This window comes from Periophthalmus magnuspinnatus, chromosome 21 (assembly GCF_009829125.3).
Source record: "Periophthalmus magnuspinnatus isolate fPerMag1 chromosome 21, fPerMag1.2.pri, whole genome shotgun sequence".
NCBI lineage: Eukaryota > Metazoa > Chordata > Actinopteri > Gobiiformes > Gobiidae > Periophthalmus > Periophthalmus magnuspinnatus.
In genome coordinates this window covers 27913669-27931764 of record NC_047146.1, presented here as the reverse complement: position 1 = coordinate 27931764, position 18096 = coordinate 27913669, and the positions used below count along the sequence as shown (strand labels likewise).

Below are 18096 nucleotides of genomic sequence, written 5' to 3'. Positions count from 1 at the left end.
TTCAACCTAGATCTAGTGAATAAATTATTTAACGATTAAGTCTCAACTAAATATATAAACACACACGTTTTGTATTAGTTTAGCAATTCATATTTTAGCTTTATCTCAAATCGTAATGCCCCTGGACGTGTTTTTTGTGTCCTGTGAAATAAAGAATAATTTACAAATCTAATCGTAATCACAAAAAAAGACAAAAAGAAACACTAGTTAATATTTTGTCCATTCTTTTATCAATAATAATAACAATTATCTTATGATCAGAGTTTGTTTATTAACACCGGATTTCATCATTGTCAAATGGAATTAACTGTATGGTTTTAATCTGAGAATAATTCAGAGAGTCAACAATGGCATCTGCAACAATGTTTTCAATATTTCACTTTGGGATTGTCAAGATAGTACATAAAGATATCCTAATAAACAAGCTGTGACAAAATATCTAAAGAAATATTAAGAAAAAAATGGGGTAAATCATTTGGGAAAGCATTAATGGTCAGATTTTTATACACCACTTTTTCACCTTCAAGTAGGCCACGATAAGAGAAGTACAATATATGGCTGAATAAAATACAGATGCAATAGATAAATAGAAGAATAACACTTCATTATTAGTTTGTATCTATAATGAGTCATAGAAGTTATGTATTCATCCCTCTACAGCTCAAATCTCATCGCAGAGCACAATTGAACGATAAGTTATATTTAGTAGTATTTATTGTGACAGGCCTTCCTTCAAGGCGTCAAGGAACCACGTCAAGGAACCACTCACCCATTCACACACACATTCATACATCAGTGTCAGTGGATCTGTCACCAGCGGGATTCGAACTGCTGACCTTTGGATCAGTGGATCTGACACTGTCGCCCATTACATCAATATTTTGAATTTTTTTTTTTTTTTTTGCACTACCACCATAGTGAACTACAGTGTTGTGGTGAATTAGCCTAGGCTATAAACACCTGTATATGGTGTATCTTTATTCAAATTAAGATTAAAAAAGTAATAGTTTAGGTAATTTGCAACATAGAAGTAGCAAAAAAGCACTACGTAAGATTTCTCCTGGCTATTTGGCACCATCAAGTTATAGGTCAAATCTGTGGAGAGGAGGCCCTACAGCAAGAATGTTTTTCCAAGTCATTTTTTTGCAGTAAAAACACTTGTCACTGAATAAATGCAATACAGAAAAATTTAATACCAAACAGTAGAACATTCTGGGCAAAGCAATAAAGGGGGTAAATTTGGCTTTACTGATAAATTTGGCTTTAGGTCCATATGACTAATCTGAAAGTTACCAAAGACCTACTATGTGTTCTTATATCCCCCACTCACTATAGATAATAAGTGTGTGTGTATTTGAGTGTGCAAAATGACTTTCCTAAATGAGCTTGTATTTAAGTCTGTCATGCATAGAGAATGAATGGGTTTGCCCTTCAGAGAAACAGCATCGTGTACAGCCCACCAGCCCACACTCTGTGATGTACGAGCCTGTTTAAACGCTCTTTACTGTGAAGCTTTCTGCTGATCAAGTCATAAAGTTCAAATTATAAAGTCTAATGGTAAAAGTGTTACATTTAGGCGTTATACAAAGGCCAACAGAATATTCAGAGTAACAGGGGAATCTTAAGTAGTTCTGGGTAAGCATATTAGCTGCCAATAGTTTTACACAGCAAAAGAATAGTGAATATAATGAAAATGTTGTAAGATTATATTATGGACTTTAGATTAGAAAAATGAGTGTTTGAGTGGGTTGATCGAGTATCAGGTCAGGTTATCCAACTACTTTACAAAGTTTATTGTAGAAACGGGACTTGCCTATATGCTTCAACCGCATGGGACCGCCTACAGGACCTATATTATGGATTTTGGTGCCATACAAAACCTGGGCGTATGCAAGTTGAGTGTTGTTCGGGACTGGGTCATGCAAGGAATTGAACCCTCCAATCACAAGGAATTTCCTGGCATTTTAAGACTTCAAACAAATAACTAAAAAAATAAATATGGATATGAAATACCACTTAATTTTAACCATGAGACCATTCCTTTTATATAGCACCTTTTAAAATAATGCCTCAAAGCACTACCAGTGACTCTCACACACCACATTCAAACAATAGCAAAGTAGGTGTCTTTCCCAAAGACACAGCAACAGAATGCGGTGTTGGGAGCAGGAATGGATCTTACTGATCTTTGTGTTGGTGGAAGTGTACTCTAACCACTGAGCCACTGCAGCGCCAAATCATCAATAAAAAAAAACTAAAAAACATTAAAATGACACATACGTATTTGCAGAATTAAGTGCTGCATGCTTGTGACAACATAATCTGCTCATGTTTCTTCACAATAGCTGCTTGAAGCTATAAACATCAGTAATATATGTAAGTCTACTGAGAAAAAACTATGCCTTGTATAAATCACAATATAAATACTTGGTGTACACAAAGTAATGTAACACTAATGACATGCTCTAGAGCTCTCACATACTTATCATTGGAACTCACATCTTCACTCAATGTTATTCATAGGAGCTGGACCCCCTACAGTGAAAATATATACACAGCAATACAAGGCAATGGAACAAGCTGTACACAAGTCTAATATGTGCGATGTTTATGTAAAACTGTAAGGATCATTGTTCTGTGAAAAGCTGAAGGGATGGAGACTAAATGAATACCAAATGTAAAGTAATATTTTGATTGACAATGAAATTAACATGTTTATGTAATTCATGCCTGTGACTAGTGAAGAGAAGCTATTGAGAATCTTATAACCATTGAGACACTTAGAGAGGAGAGCGGGGCTGATGAGGGATTTTTATTTAACTAGAAAACAAGTTTTTATATTGAACGTGCATTTATATATTACGCATATTTAGGGATAAATTTAAGTGATAATAAACAAACAGTTTTATGGCTACAGCAGAAAAAAAGATAACTAAAATAAAAACATTACTGTCTGTGTAATTGTCCTTGCAGTGTAATTCCCTCCTTCACAAACAGAAGGTTTAGACAGAAATACACGACTCTTTTCTTGCGTGTTTCATCTTTCACCCAGTTGGGGGGGCTTTGGAAATTTGCCTATACTTTAGTTTGTGCTTGTTTTAAAAGTTTACTAAATGAAAATGTGGCAGAATTGGATGTTTCCATAGGATTACATAATGACATATGTCACATAATTAATCTTAGATGGCAGACTTCTGGTTTATAAGGGGGCGTGATCACAATATATATGTTTTGTTCCTATTAAGATGTTGCATCTATGTATCAAAATTGGTTTGGCTATGCCAAAGTTTTTGTCAGGACCTCAATTTGGCTTGTTGCCATAGCAACACGATGGGAGATGGGGTGTGACATTTTGATTGAGACCATGTCACAAATATGCATGTTCCCTAGGGGGCGCTATCATGCCAATTTAGAATTTTCTTATATCAATCTGTTCAGGGTTGGGGCGTCCACCAACAACTAGAGTTTGAGTGAAATCGGCCAAACAATGTGTGAATTATTACTTGTCGAAGTTTGATGGCAAGCCGCAAAAACAAACCTGAATTTGTAACCCATTGTGAGATTTGGTGATTTTCATTATTCATTATTATCATTTTATCATGAAGACCTCAACATGTCATTGCTATGGCTAAGCCATAAGAAATATGTCATGAGTGTCACTGCCTTTTGTGATCGGGATGCCAAAATTTAATTTTGTGCAAAATTTCCGAAAACTTGACTATGAAAGTTCCATTCTGTAAAGGGCGCTAACACACCTAATTCCATTATTTCACAGCAGGTTTAGGGCATGGAGTTTAATACCTAGAGTTCATATGTGAAAGAGAGCAATTTGTAAAAATCCAAAATTTTTGCAACTTCGCTGCACAGAGACCACAAGACTTGCGCAAATCATGTTGATAACTTTTGATGCCCCACCCCTTGAGATAATTTTTACCAAAATTGACCCTGCTCAGGTGAACGCACTAGGAGTTTGTAAGTCCGACATTTACAAAAACAAAGTCGTGCTCCATTTTAGTATGGCTGACATCTGGTTGAGCGGACAGCGTTGCCATAATAATATTTTTTACTCATCAAGATCTACTTCTGTGTCACATTTCATGCTTCTATGAGTATTTTCTTCGGCTCCTTCCTATACTCTAATTGTTCACTCCCCCATTGTTCACTGGGTGAAAAATGTGGGGGGTGCGATAGGAAAACCATTAACAATATCCCAATGAGTTTTTTTAATATTAATATTTCAGTAATTATAAGACAGGATTTGATTTATTGAATGATATCACAATCAATAGTAACATTTCTCTTTTAGATGCAGTTTCTATACACTAAAGAAAGTACATAGCCAGAATGAACAAGCCTGGCTCATTAAATCCCAATGGATTTAATGAGCCAGGCTTGTTGAATTACTTAATCACATTGTCACTTACACTTACACTGCCTTGACACAGTCTACAGCAGGGGTGTTCATTACGTCGATCGCGATCTACCAGTCAATCGCGAAGGCATTTTGGGTAGATCACGTCCATCCAGTCACATGACTAATATACAGGATAACCAGTCAGATTACACCTGACCCTAGGTCACATCATGGGCGCTGCACACGCATAAACAAGCGTGAGTTAGCTTAACCCTATAGCGTCAGATCCTATCGTCGCCGATAGAGCGCGGTTGCGGACTTTCCAGCAGCGTAACTCCGCAACCAGTCGTGCTCTCATGTAAATTCAAACGGCGTCTCAAAGTGGAGACATGGGGCTATCTAAATATTTTACCGTTATTATGGTAATCTGCCTCTGTTGTCCCTCAAAGGTGACGAATGAGAGCCCGGGTGCTACGGGGATTTTCCCAGTCATTTATTTGATGCGTAAAAGAAAAAATGCGGATGAATGTGTAAAATAGAAGTAGTTGTGTGAAAAAATGCAGTAAATTCTGATACTTCGTTTAACATGATTTTTATGACTATAAAAAAAGACAAAACCGTAATCAACATGATTAGCTCTGTTATCGCTTTCAAATGAAAAATGCAATTTTACTCTTGGCTGGCTGTCAGAAGCTACTGCCCAAATCATGCATCCCTCACTGATTCCATTCAGTACAAGTCATCAGAGCAGTAATCATCATTCATGTAATTATGAACATGTAAGAAGTTCAATTGTGTTGTACAGTATTATCTCATGACGTTGTGCAAGGTACATCAAAATGCACTGTACATGTAAGAATTCATAATACATTTACAAATAAATACAGTATATGTTTAACATTTTTGTATTAGGTGGTAGATCTTTCAGACATGATCATTTTAAAAGTAGCTCACATACTAAGGCGTATGCAAAAAGTCTGAGCACCCCTGGTCTACAGCATTGGTGGGCAAACTTTTTGACACACGGGCCACAATGGGTTCTAAAATTTGACAGAGGGGCCGGGCTAGGATATATATGTATATATACATATATATCCTATATCCCCATTAGAGATTTGGCCTGTAACATGTCGCAAAGCATGAATAAGCAAGGCTCATTGTACAAATTGTTTTCCAAATGCATGAATTAAATTAAACAAGGAACAAGGTTTACCCTTACCTATTTTTATATAATTTGGTCACGTTCGGCGGACTGCATTAGTAAGCCCAAAGAGGGCATGGTGTGGCCCTCGGCCCGTAGTTTGCTCCTGTCTGGTCTACAGTCAGGTTTAGCATACTCCGAGTATGATCTGATTTAACTTTATAAACCAATACCTTCACAATTTAATTTTTATATCACCTGCTGGCCAAGGTCAAGAAAAAACACAGTGAACAAATATTTGCTATTATTCATGGAAAAAACAATATGGTATCAGAAAAAAAAAAAAAATAATAATCTTTATGAAGCCAGGAACTGTCCATCAAACTGATTTACTCACATGAAAGAAGACAGCTACAAAATAAAGTGGGTTTCTGAGAGCGGAGGCAGGCGATATATTCAGAGGTAAGTGAGCAGCAGCTGACAAGGTAAAAATACTCAGCATGAGTTTTGCTTACATTGCGGCTAACTATCTTTTTAACTTGAATTGTAGGAAATGCAAACTGAATGCAGGTCAAGACCAGAGAGGTCCAAGAAGAAAAACAGTGGAATAGGAAATGAATAAGTTGATCTTTTTAAATCCAAATCGAACTTAGTAGTTAGGGAATGGTTACATTGAAAGCATATTGTACTTTTTTCTAGTGATAACTAGTTCATACTTAGTGTATGACATATGTGGATCATGCATGTTCTGTTTTGAACTTTTTGATTGCAATATTGATCTAAAACAACTTAACAAAAAACAAGTCCATTAACTTCCGGGATGAAAAATTGCAGATTCCTGTGTGATTCCCATCTACCCCCGTTATGCAATGATATCCTGAATGCAATACAAAAAGGGAATACAATTAGAACATTGGTAAAAGCTCTGAAACGTCTCCTCTTTGTCAAAATCATATTAGTTATATGTGTTATTTGTGTATATCCTAAATCACAAAAAGGTAAACTATGGTGTAAATTCAGACCCAAGCCTCTGCCACAGAACTTTGGACTTAAAGGTGTACTTTGCAACATTTCTGGTGTGAGTCTGCCATCCGTTTGTCTCTGAAATATTATAACTCTGCTAGAAATGTTCCACACTGTGGAATTAAACTTAATCTATCTTGCCAGTGAGGTTCATTTGGTCTCCCATTGATTTATTTTAATAGACTTTTTTCAGACCAAAGTTTAGTTTGTTTTCATACCTGACAGTTTCGATTGCTCACTAGTGGTTTTCCTCATAATGGTCACGTGACATCACAGCAACATCACATAACCACTCTGAAGAAGACCACTAGTGAGCAGTTGAAACTGTCACGTATGAAAACAAACTAAACCTTGGTCTAAAAAAATAATCCATTAAAATAAACATACCTACTAAACTTACTTGAATTTATTCAATTACATGCATTTCATTACTTAAAAATACCTAGAAAAATATGTATTTTACTGTAAGCAGGGTCACATCCCCACAGATGTTATCCAGCCTCCTGATGCCACTGCTCGTCTCAGAGGAGATGAATATGTTTAATGTCATACTATGGAACTTTCCAGGCAAAGCAATATCAACCCCATGGAGACAAACAGAGAGCAGACCCTCCAAAAGAAAAGTTACATAGTTCACCTTTAAATGCATAAAGTCACTTATTCACTAAGAGCACACCACAAGACAACTGGGATGCAACTAGGACTAAACCAGAATTATAGACCAGGACTAAACTAAATCAAGATCAAAACCAAGACTACTGATCATCTGAGTTTCATTATAACATATCTGTCCAGGAAAGGCTGTACTGTTGTACTGTTAAACAAGTCCCAAGCTAACTAGCATTACCAACAGTTTTTCAGTTAATATCATATAGTTTCAGCTACTGTAACGTTTTTGTTGAACATCAAAAACCTAAACGGCATCATGAACGCTCATATTAATCACAAGCTCCTGAAAATGTGTTGGCTGTGTTTACTAATGGTAAATGGTAAATGGTCACATTTTTCTATAGCGCTTTTCCACCTTCAAGGCACTCAAAGAGCTTTACAACAAGGAACCACTCACCCATTCACACACACATTCACACACCAGTGTACGCAGACACTGAGGGCAAGGTGGGTTAAGTGTCTTGCCCAAGGACACAACGACAGCATTCATCTGTGTGAGTTAGAATCGCACCACCAACCTATGGATCAGTGGATCTGACCGCTCAACCAATGATGTTTATGTCGAGAGCGGGATTTGAACCGCCAACCTTCGGATCAGTGGACAAACAATGGGTGCATTGTGTCACTATGGTAACTGCTGAACATTCTACCACATTTGTTGCCAAACATGATGTCACTGCAAAGTATCAATAGAAAAACTACAGCCTTACCCGTCATTTGCTGACCCAGGAGCCGCTGGAGCTGCTGCCCCTGCCCCTCTCTGCTTGTTGACTTTGGCGTAGATTCGATCGATCTGGTTGTCATCCAGAGCAGAAGGGGGGTCCATGCCGTTACTCCCGTGGCCTGTGAAGGCAGCTGGCGTGTGGGGAGAGGGTGTGCGGGCACTGGGATGCTGGGTGGAGCTATAGTGAGGAGCCTGGGACAGTGGCTGAGAGGGAGAGGGGGCAGTGCGGTCTCTAAAAGTCTGGATCCGAGCGTAGTTTGGGTCCATGTCATCGTCCTCCACATCGGGGTAAGAGGGAGCAGGGGCCAGCAGTGGGTCTCTTGGACGCAGCTCTGGATGGTTTGACTCAATCCTAAAAGAGAGGAAGATGAGAATTACGGCTGATGTTGTCATGATACTAACATTTTAAGCTGCTTCAAACTTGATTATGGCATGAAGAAAAAGGCCCCATATCTGATATCTATTTAGTGGAGTTTTCACTACTAAACTGTGTATGGTGGTTGAATAGCATTGTCTACTGTTACTAGTCCTTGTTTTGCCCATTTTAGTCCAAACTAGTTAAATTTGCAGGTTTGTGATCAACGGTGTATAAAACTGTATAAAACTCCAATTTATATCAAGGCCACTCTATCACTATTTAGGTTCAATTTTGCCCCATTTATAAGAGGTCTCATCAGTAATGAAACTACGTTCTTCTGGAATGATATGAAAATGTGACAACATCAGATTCTATGTTGAAACAGCGATCATGGGTGTGGCATCAGTGGTATTGGCATTCATTTCAATTCATTTCATAACAAAATATCCTATCTTTTGAACAGTCAGAAGTCCTCAAAATGTCGCCCATAGAGAAGCTGAAACCAATTAATCCAAGTGCCCCACCTTTCTCTCTCCTCCTTCATTTTCTCCAGCTCCACGTCACTGAGCAGATCAGACTTCTGCCTCTGCAGGGTGGCTTTGCTTTCTTTCTTCTCATCCTTTTTCTTCCCAAATCTGAAACAACACAAAAACACAAAAAGATATAAGGCAGTGTGTACCAGCAATCTTGTCCTGATTTAGTCTTAGTAATGTTTTGACAAAGTTTGACAAATTCTAGTTTTAAAACTGCACTGTGTAACTTTTGTGAGCTAGGGTCAACCATATGCTTGTTTCCATGCAGATGGTACTGCTTTGCTTGTATGACAATCTATCATGGAGACAAGCAGGTGACATCATCAAAGTAAATATTTATTTTTAAAGAAATTTTTCTAGCCATAATATATGTAATTTCACAAATGTAAAATGGATATGTGCCATAATATGTGCCATAATAATGCCATACTGTGGAACATTACATATTATGCCACTCCAAAGCCTTCTATGGTCCTCAAAGCAGACGAGGTGTCCACAGCAGGCTGCGCACAGATGAATCACAATAATAATGACAGTGCCGCGTTAGCATGTTAGCGTTGAACGTATGTGCTGCTGTGTGATGAGATGTGAGATGTTCTGGCAGAGCTTGTAAGTGCCAAAACCAATGGATCTGAGTGTAACCTCTCACAGACAAAAACACATAGATATCACTCCAACCTCCTCCAATGTACTGCAGCAGGCAACGACTGAAGGGCTAAACTCTGAAGGACAGAAGCAGTAGTTTAGTCTACCTACTTTCATAAAAATAGAGCCATTGAAAAGCAGTTTATCTGAGTTGAGGTAAAGTGCACCATTCACATTTAAATGCACAAGCAATTCCGAATTCCAACCAAATTAAAATAATCTTAACCTGTCAGAATACTTTTGTCCTAGTCTACATGCAAGTCAAAGAATCAAATAGGTGCATCTAATAATACAGCCTTATCACTTAAACTTTGCAGCTATAATTACTAATAAAAATACTATCATACATACAGGATGCAATTTGTTCAGAAAGGAGAGGATTTTTTTTCTTCATATTATATTAGGCCATTAAATGGGGTTGCAAAACCACTATGACCACAACTCCACCTCTCAAACTTCTTCTTTGCACATATGATATGCAGTGTTGGGCATCTTACTTCAAAAATGTAATTAGTTACAGTTACAAGTTACTTCTCCCAAAAAGTAACTGAGTTAGTAACTCAGTTACTTTTTGGGAGAAGTAACTAGTTACTAGGCAAAGTAACTATGCCGTTAATTATTATGTTAAAACAATAAAAACAAAACGGATGTGAACCTTTAACATTTATTTCACTTTAACAGATTGCAATTATATTGCATTTGTTTACAAGTAAATTATATAATGTATCAAAAATTTAAAAAATATATAAAAAATTTCATTTGAAGTGCAAATAAATCAACATGTCACACAATTTCAGACAACTGAACTTCAAGTATTTTCTTCATTAAAGTAAACAATAACAAAGTGCTTACAGTACAATACTGAAAATATTCTGCATGTATTGCAAAACTGGCCACACACTGTAATTCTCTGTCCAGTATTCAAATATTAATCACTCTTATTTCAACATAAACTGAACTTTATCCATCTCTTGAACATTCATTAAAAGATTCACACAATCCCTACTAACACTTATCTATTTCTTTATTTATCTATCTATCCATCCTAACGATTGAACCAGTGACTTCTGCTTCTAAGATACAACATCTTAGAAGCAGAAGTCTTTCAAACCTCTGACCTGAGCCTGTTCCTCTTTGGAGAGAACACAGTCATATTTCTGATCAAAACACAACTCGGACCCAATCAGCTGTCAATGCACGTGTGGACCCATCATGCATTAAGCGTTTGTAGTCCATGCAGGCGGCCACAGTCGGTGGAGAGCTGCAGCGCTCGCCTTGCTCATGAACCTCCCGTTTCCGGCGCACAGGTTACGTCTTGGACACAAAACTAACCGGCATGCACCGTGCACCGATCCACAGCGATTGTATGTGCACCCGCCTCATCTCAAACAAGCCTTTTATCTCACCCCAGTCTCCTCTTTCACCAAAGAAACACAACAGCGTTGCAGCTCCTCGGCTGAGAGACTCTGATGAAGAGCAGAGTGAACTCAATTAAAAGTGACGCGCCACATTTTATTGTCAGTAACGGTAACGGCGTTGGGACACTGGGAAAAGTAATTAGTGAGGTTACTCCATTAGTGAAAAATAATGCAGTTAGTAACGCCGTTATAGTTTAACTCTGTTATTCCCAACACTGATCATATGTAAATAGCCTATAGGAGCTAATTGCCAATAACGAATCATCAGCACCAGTGCAATGGTGAGGAACGCTTAAAAATGCTCTCACACTTCGCACAGGGTGATCAAAGCAGGCCTGACAATGCCTCTATGCCTCTACCTGCCTCTTTATAAAGCAGAGGGCACCACCAGTCACACAAAGAAGCCCTAGCAGAGGAGGGCTTGTGCGGGCATTGTGGCTGAAAGCTGTTGCTGTGGGAGTGAAACGAAGACTCTGGTGATGATCAAACTATACAATGTTTGAGCTGCGAATGAACTGCTAAATTTGGGACACAGTTTGTACCGGGTTATTTTGTTCTATACCCCCAAGAATAAAGCAGAGGGAGGGATAGGAAAATAAGAGGCAGAAAAAGGGACAGACAAACCTGTCCCCAGCAAATCGCACCTTCCATATAACCACACTTTTGGCAGGCATAGACACAAGGAGAGGGAGTAGTACCCAGATTGTAAATTATAAACAATGGATTTAAGCTGTAAATTGCATTTTGAATACAAATTTAAATAAAAAAGTTATAAAATGCTATTAACAAAATGCAGTAAATACTTCTCTAGTGCGGGGTGGGGGTTACTGCTGTGCCTGGAATGTCCCACAGTAGTAGTACAGTATACAATATATCCCACTTTCCATCTTGCATTTAGTCAATTACAGATATTTCTATTGCCCAAAAATACCTTAAAAACGTTCATTCTTATTGTGAAAAGACTCGCCTCTCCACAGAGCTGAGCTGCAACTTGGTCTGTTGGTGTTACCTGCTTGTCTTCATGGACATAAATAGGTTTAACGTCATACTATGGAACATTGCACAAATGTTTTATAGCCTTATAGCGTTACTCTGCTAGCACACCGTGTTAGTTTTTATGTCTATTCCAAATGTTTATAAAATAACATATCCTGATTTTTATTGCATGTTTTTATTCTTCTTGAACTTTGCGTTGAAACACTGTAATTTTCAAATTGTAGGACAAATTAAGTTTTTATTACATCTTATCCTATTCAAGGTAAAGCAATACCATCAACTAGAAAGTTACATAGTATACCTTTAACAGTACTATTTGAGACCTATAAAACCTGCATCACACCCAAAAGCCTTGTTTAACACAAGCACAGTGGAGATGGACACTCCCTTCTCAGCCAACAGTCACTGTGGGCCAATTAATTATGTCCCGGAAGCCATCGATGAGCCCTCTACACATGTGTGCTGTACTACTGTAAATGAAAAGAGAAATTAGAGCAGAGGAGTAAGTGGCCACATATCAATATACAAACCACAGCAGTCAATACAGTTAGTGTGGGCTCAGCAGTACTCACTACACTACTATTGCAGCAGCCTGGGTACTCAAATATACAGGTCTAGACAAAGGCATAAATGAATGGACAGGGTTAAGGCTGGGAAGTATGTTAGTTCAAGTAATAGATCAATAAGAATGCATTATAATAGGTCAGTAAGCCACTTAAATGTATCTAGTTTTTGCAAGAGTAAGATTGATGGTAAAACTCAAATGGGGTCAGCCTGGTGTCATAAATGTTAAAGAATTATATTTACATTTCAATGTAGTAAAACAGCCCTATTCTCTTTGAAAAGTTAAAAAGAGGAAAATTAGTAAACTGACAGAAAAAATAAAATAGAAATACGCATCTTAAATTAAGTTTAAATACACAATTAAGCCTCCCCTATTTTAATGTTTAGGGCCAGCTTTTAAAAATGTAAATTTTAGTACAGTAACCTTCAACTGGTCTTCCATTAATTTATTTCAATAGATTCTTTTTCCTGACTAAGGTTTATTTTGTTTTCATACCTGACAGTTTCAACTGCTCAGAGTGGTCAAGTGAGGTTGCTGTGATCTGTCTGATTTTAACAGGGTTTGCCGTTGTCTTCCTACCAGTGGAGGCATAATGACAGCGCCATATGCAGTCCGACTTCTTCAAGACAGTATCCCAGGTGTGTGAGAGTAAAAAAGTTTCCTCTTTTCAGTTTATAGTCCTGTGGGCACATTTCCGTATTTCGGTTGCCTCGTTAATCCAGTGGCGATGTTTGTTGTCCTCTGTCCCTATAATGTTTGCTTTGTCCCAGTCCATAAAGTGGGTCTCTCTTTTGCAATGGTCAGAAATGGCAAATTTGGGCTGGTCCCGTTCGGCTTTGTGTTTTTATGCTTGTGTGTATGCCTTCACTGTTTAGTTCTCACATTCTGTTCTATGTTCCTTTTCATACACTGAAAGGCCTCCCTGTTTTCCCAATGTATGTTTTATTGCAAGACATGCAGGGTATTTCATATAAGATGTTACATTTGTGCTGCATTTGTCTGACGATATAGAACTGGACACGTCACAGCCACATCCCACAATGAGAGAGATCACTAGTGAAAAGTCAAAAATGTCAGGTATGAAAACAAACTAAACCTTGGTCTGGAAAAAAGAATCTATTTTAAAAAGACTAGGCTCGATACTTGATACCAAACTATTTTATTTTTTTTATAATAAAACTGATTAAACTTCTTTAATACAATAGAATGTAATTTTTAACACAAAATAAGATTTCATTTATTTCATGATATCGTGGTCAAATACAAATTTTGATATTGATCATGAGCACTGTTCCAGATGAGATCCAGAACACAGACTTCTTCAATACTTCACTGGTCAATCTCCCTTGTTCAAACAGGTGTGATTGGCAGGTAGGTTAGCCAATCAGAGACATTTCAGAGACACAAAAAGGAGGAATAATATATAACATGGGGATCAAAAACATTGTGATTTCTGCAGAATTAAAGAGCAAAGCTCTAAATTCTGTTAATCTGAGGTGAGATAAATTTGAGTACATTTGTAAATCATAGGTGACCAATGAGTGGATCTGATTGCACGTTTGTTTGTACTTTCTCAAAATTATAGCTAACATTTTTATAGCTAGCATTTTTCATGTACAGTTAATTCCTGAGTTTATGACGTTTGGCCCTATACCAGTAACCAAAACAGACTGACCTTATTAAAACCTCTATTGTAGACAGAGGTATTTTCTTTCTCTACAGCGCAATTTAAAGTAGAAACACACACTGGACCCACATTTGTCACAATTTGTTTAGAGGTCTCATAAAAACCTGCATATTAAACTTGGCCACACACATAAAGCGGAGCTGACAAATCACCCTCAGTCTAACCTTTTAAATACTTTATACAGAACGTACAATGGCATTTTAAACATTTATAATAGCCTTGTAAAAGTTGTATCAAAGTATCAATTTATTATATCATTTGTGAGGTGTTAAAATGTCAAGATTAGAATATTGGGTCATAAATATGTGACAGGCAAACTAAAGAACCAAAATTATAATAACTACATTTTATATATAACTATTAAAAACTACCGAGAGGAGGGATTAAGCAAAGACCAATCCAAAATCAGTACTAAACCAAGGCTAAAGCTGGCTGGCTCCTTTGGCACCCTATACAAGATTTTTTAATGGTGTTCCATCCGAGGTACTGCACAGTCTAATAATTGATACTTTGCCAAGACCTTTGTAAGCATTAGTCCATTAATTAGGGGTCCCTAAATGCCAATACTACCTATGCCACAGGTCGGATCTGCCAAGAATCAATACAACAGAAGACCAGGACTAATGGTTGCATGAACCAGACTGAAGTAGAAAAGCCTGCTCCATCTTTGTAGAGAAATACATAAAAATCACAATTTGATATTCCCCTAAAATCCTTCAGCCCTACATGCATGTGCTTACATGAATGGAGTACAGCTGTAGTACTTTAGTTGTTTAGTCAATCAGGCAGTCAGTGGTGTCTTAGTGCACGTATAGTATTAGTTGATTATTTTATTACAACCATAGGTTGCATATATAAATGGACATAGCTAACCTGCTACCCACCACGTTCTAAACAGAAAGCAAGCATGGGCATGCTTCCGGCACCATTAGCTCTGGCTCCAATTCACTTTCTCTTCAAAAAGTCGCCCCTTTCCCTGTAACTACTGCCGTCAGGCTTGTCATTTTGGTCTTAGAATGTTTGTATTAACCCACTGTGGACTAGGGGTAAAAATCCCATTTGCCCCCCGCGTGGGCCTCTCTATGGGTGAGGAGAGGGGCAAGGGGAGGGCTAGGAGAGTGCTTGACAGAGGACAATGTGTGTTTTAGCCTCACAAAGGACAGAAGGGCTTGGTCTAATTACTGCTACCTACAGTGTCATAGTATTAGCCTTTCCTTCAACTCTCCTCCAACCTCTACCACTGCATTTACCCCTGGTTCACCCTATGCACACGTTTGAGCTTTTTCCATCTTTTAACCTCAACACTGTCTTCAATATCGCTGTGACAAGATGAGATTAACCAAAATGGTCCAGAGAATGGAGAGAAAAGGAAGAAGATGGCTGGCAAGATAAAGAGTATTTAAGTAACGGTTAGGGTAAGGGTTTTATAGTGAAGGGTCGTAAAAAACTAATAGAGATCATAAAAAAATAAAACACAAACAAATTACAATATTGTAAATTGCAACCAAGAGGCCTATGTAATTATGGGAAAACTAAAATAAAAGTTTTTATTTCAATTTCAGTGTGTTTACAGCATTGAAAAATGTGTATCTTTACTTTGAGTGGGTTTGCATTACCACAGACCTGACTCTTATTTGACCTGGAGAAGGGCGTTCTCCTACTTGTTTCCATGGAAATGTTATTCCTTTGGCTATAATGTCTGTGTAGACCCTCAGTCGTTCAGGTGTGATCCATAGCAAAAGACGAAGTTCTGAAAAACTGAAGAAGCGGCTTGGATGAGCAGCGAAACATCTTCACTCCTACAACGATTTGTCCAGTTGACAGATTTGAACTTTGTCTTTTGCTTTGGCTATAATCTTCCAAAGGATGGCATAAAACATATCTGATTCCATCTGAGTGTGGTTCTCAAGGACACAGTGACAGTATACAATATCTGTGTAGCGGCTCCCCTAAGCAAACCTTGAGGCCGCGGTGAGAGCCAGTGTGGGTTCTGGGCTGTAGCTTTGTGACGCGCTGGAAGTTTATTAAGGACAAATACGCTGAGATCCGATATGCGTTTGTTGGTGATTTATTTGGGCGAACACGCAGGCACACCGAGCATTCAGCAGCACAGCAGAGAAAATAGAACATGGATTGACATAGATGGATGTAACAGTTTATGGCATAATAGGTAAATGGAAACAAAGCTTGCGGTCAACAAAAATTACGACTACACTGTGCCCCAAGCAAGTGTCGCCTTTTCACATGTACATCCACGCGCACCTGCCCATGTGAGCCCCACCCCCCTTGGCTCTCAACCAATCACACACACAGCAACCACACTGTGCACCCCTCTACCTGTCTGCTACAATCTGTAAAGGGGATTGAACCTCAAATCCTGAGGTAAGTGGGCATGAAATGTATGAAAAAACTTGTGAAAACTGTCTCAAAATCATACAAAGATGTATAGTAAGTGTGTATGACAACACTTCTGATGAACCAACCAAAATAAAGGAGAACAAATAGCTAATAGTTAGTAAAAAGTACTAAAATTTTTTTAGTTATTATAACAATACATAAATGATTAGTCCCATTTTCAGATGAGAATTGCAGTATGTTGCACGAGCCTGGTTTCACAGCAAACATCAGAGGAACAACATCTGATTATGAAACTGTCAGGAGGCATCACTTACATCATACCCTGTGCATTTAAACAGCACATGCATATTAACAAGCTAACACTGAGTAGACAGGGAGAATATATGGAGGCTTATAGTGCATGTTATAATTAGGGAGGAATATAGCCCTGGTCCATCTGTGCAGAGGAACAGTGACACAGCCCTGAACCCTCTGCGCAAGGCGCAGACTCACATTGTGGATGGTAATAGGCTTGTATTGCATTTTGCTAATGCCAAATGTATTCATAAATAATCTTTACAACTGTTATGCCCAAAACTGCATTGAAATAGATGAAAACAACAATATGAGAGATGTGTGAATATACATTCCCATTATGATTCACAAAACATACAGTCCGCTGTATAAGGTCGGTTTTCGATCATGCAAGCCGGGCGTGTTTGTTACATTTTAGGATGCACAACAACTCCAAAGTCATTATAATCAATGCATGCTAAAAAATTTTATAGATATTTAGAATTGTCTTTGACAATCCCTGGAAATGTGCAAATGGTAGATATATAAATAAAATAATCTCATCCTCGGGACCTCGGGCCTGGGAGCTTGAGGGTTCCGCACAGTATCTTTGCTGTTCCTCATATTGCACTTTTCTGGACTGACATGTCACCATTCTGTGTCTGAGAGTACCACAGGATCTTGGCTCGATCATTCTCCACTACCTTTGAAGGTGTTACCCACCTTGATCTTGGGGTTTCCAGTCCGTACTCTGCACAGATGCTTCTGTACACCATGCCCGCCACTTGGTTATACTGCTACATGTATGCTTTTCCTGCCAGCATCTTACACCCTGCAGTTATGTGCCGGATTGTCTCAGGGTCCTCTTTGCACAGCCTACACCTTGGGTCTTGTCAGCTTCTGATTCCTGCTATCAGATTACTGGCAGGGCGTAGCTGTTTATTGCCTTGTTCATTAAGCTGACTCCTTAGGACTTGCCTTACTCGTCTGAGGTATTTGGCCTTGGCTGCTTTCCTTGTTTCCTCTTCAAGGTTGCCATTTGCTTGTGGGATACCAATGTACTTGTAACTGTCCTCAATGTCTGATATTATTCCTTCTGGGAGGGAGACCCCTTCTGTGTGAACTACCTCTTTGTCACCATCCGGCTACACTTCAAGTCTGAATGACATTCCAATGTCTGTGCTGTAGATCCTGGTGGTGTGGATCAGTAAGTCGATGTATCGCTCATTCTTAGCGTACAGCTTGATGTCATCCATGTAGATGAGGTGACTGATGGTGGCCCCATTACTGAGTCAGTATTCATAGCCAGTGTTGTTGATGATTTGGCTGAGGGGGTTCAGACCTATGCAGAC

The 18096-nt window shown here is 38.5% G+C and overlaps 1 protein-coding gene across 2 annotated transcripts in view; it reads right to left on the bottom strand.

Moving 5' to 3' along the window:
• Window positions 1-18096, bottom strand: part of pard3bb (par-3 family cell polarity regulator beta b) — a 497556-nt gene that overhangs the window by 173726 nt on the left and 305734 nt on the right. For both annotated transcript variants that reach the window (XM_033986829.2, XM_033986830.2), the window contains exons 21-22: window positions 8794-8904; window positions 7898-8263 (exon numbers count right to left, since the gene is read on the bottom strand). In XM_033986829.2, the coding sequence (XP_033842720.1) occupies window positions 7898-8263; window positions 8794-8904 (477 nt within the window). The remainder of the gene's footprint in view (window positions 1-7897; window positions 8264-8793; window positions 8905-18096) is intronic.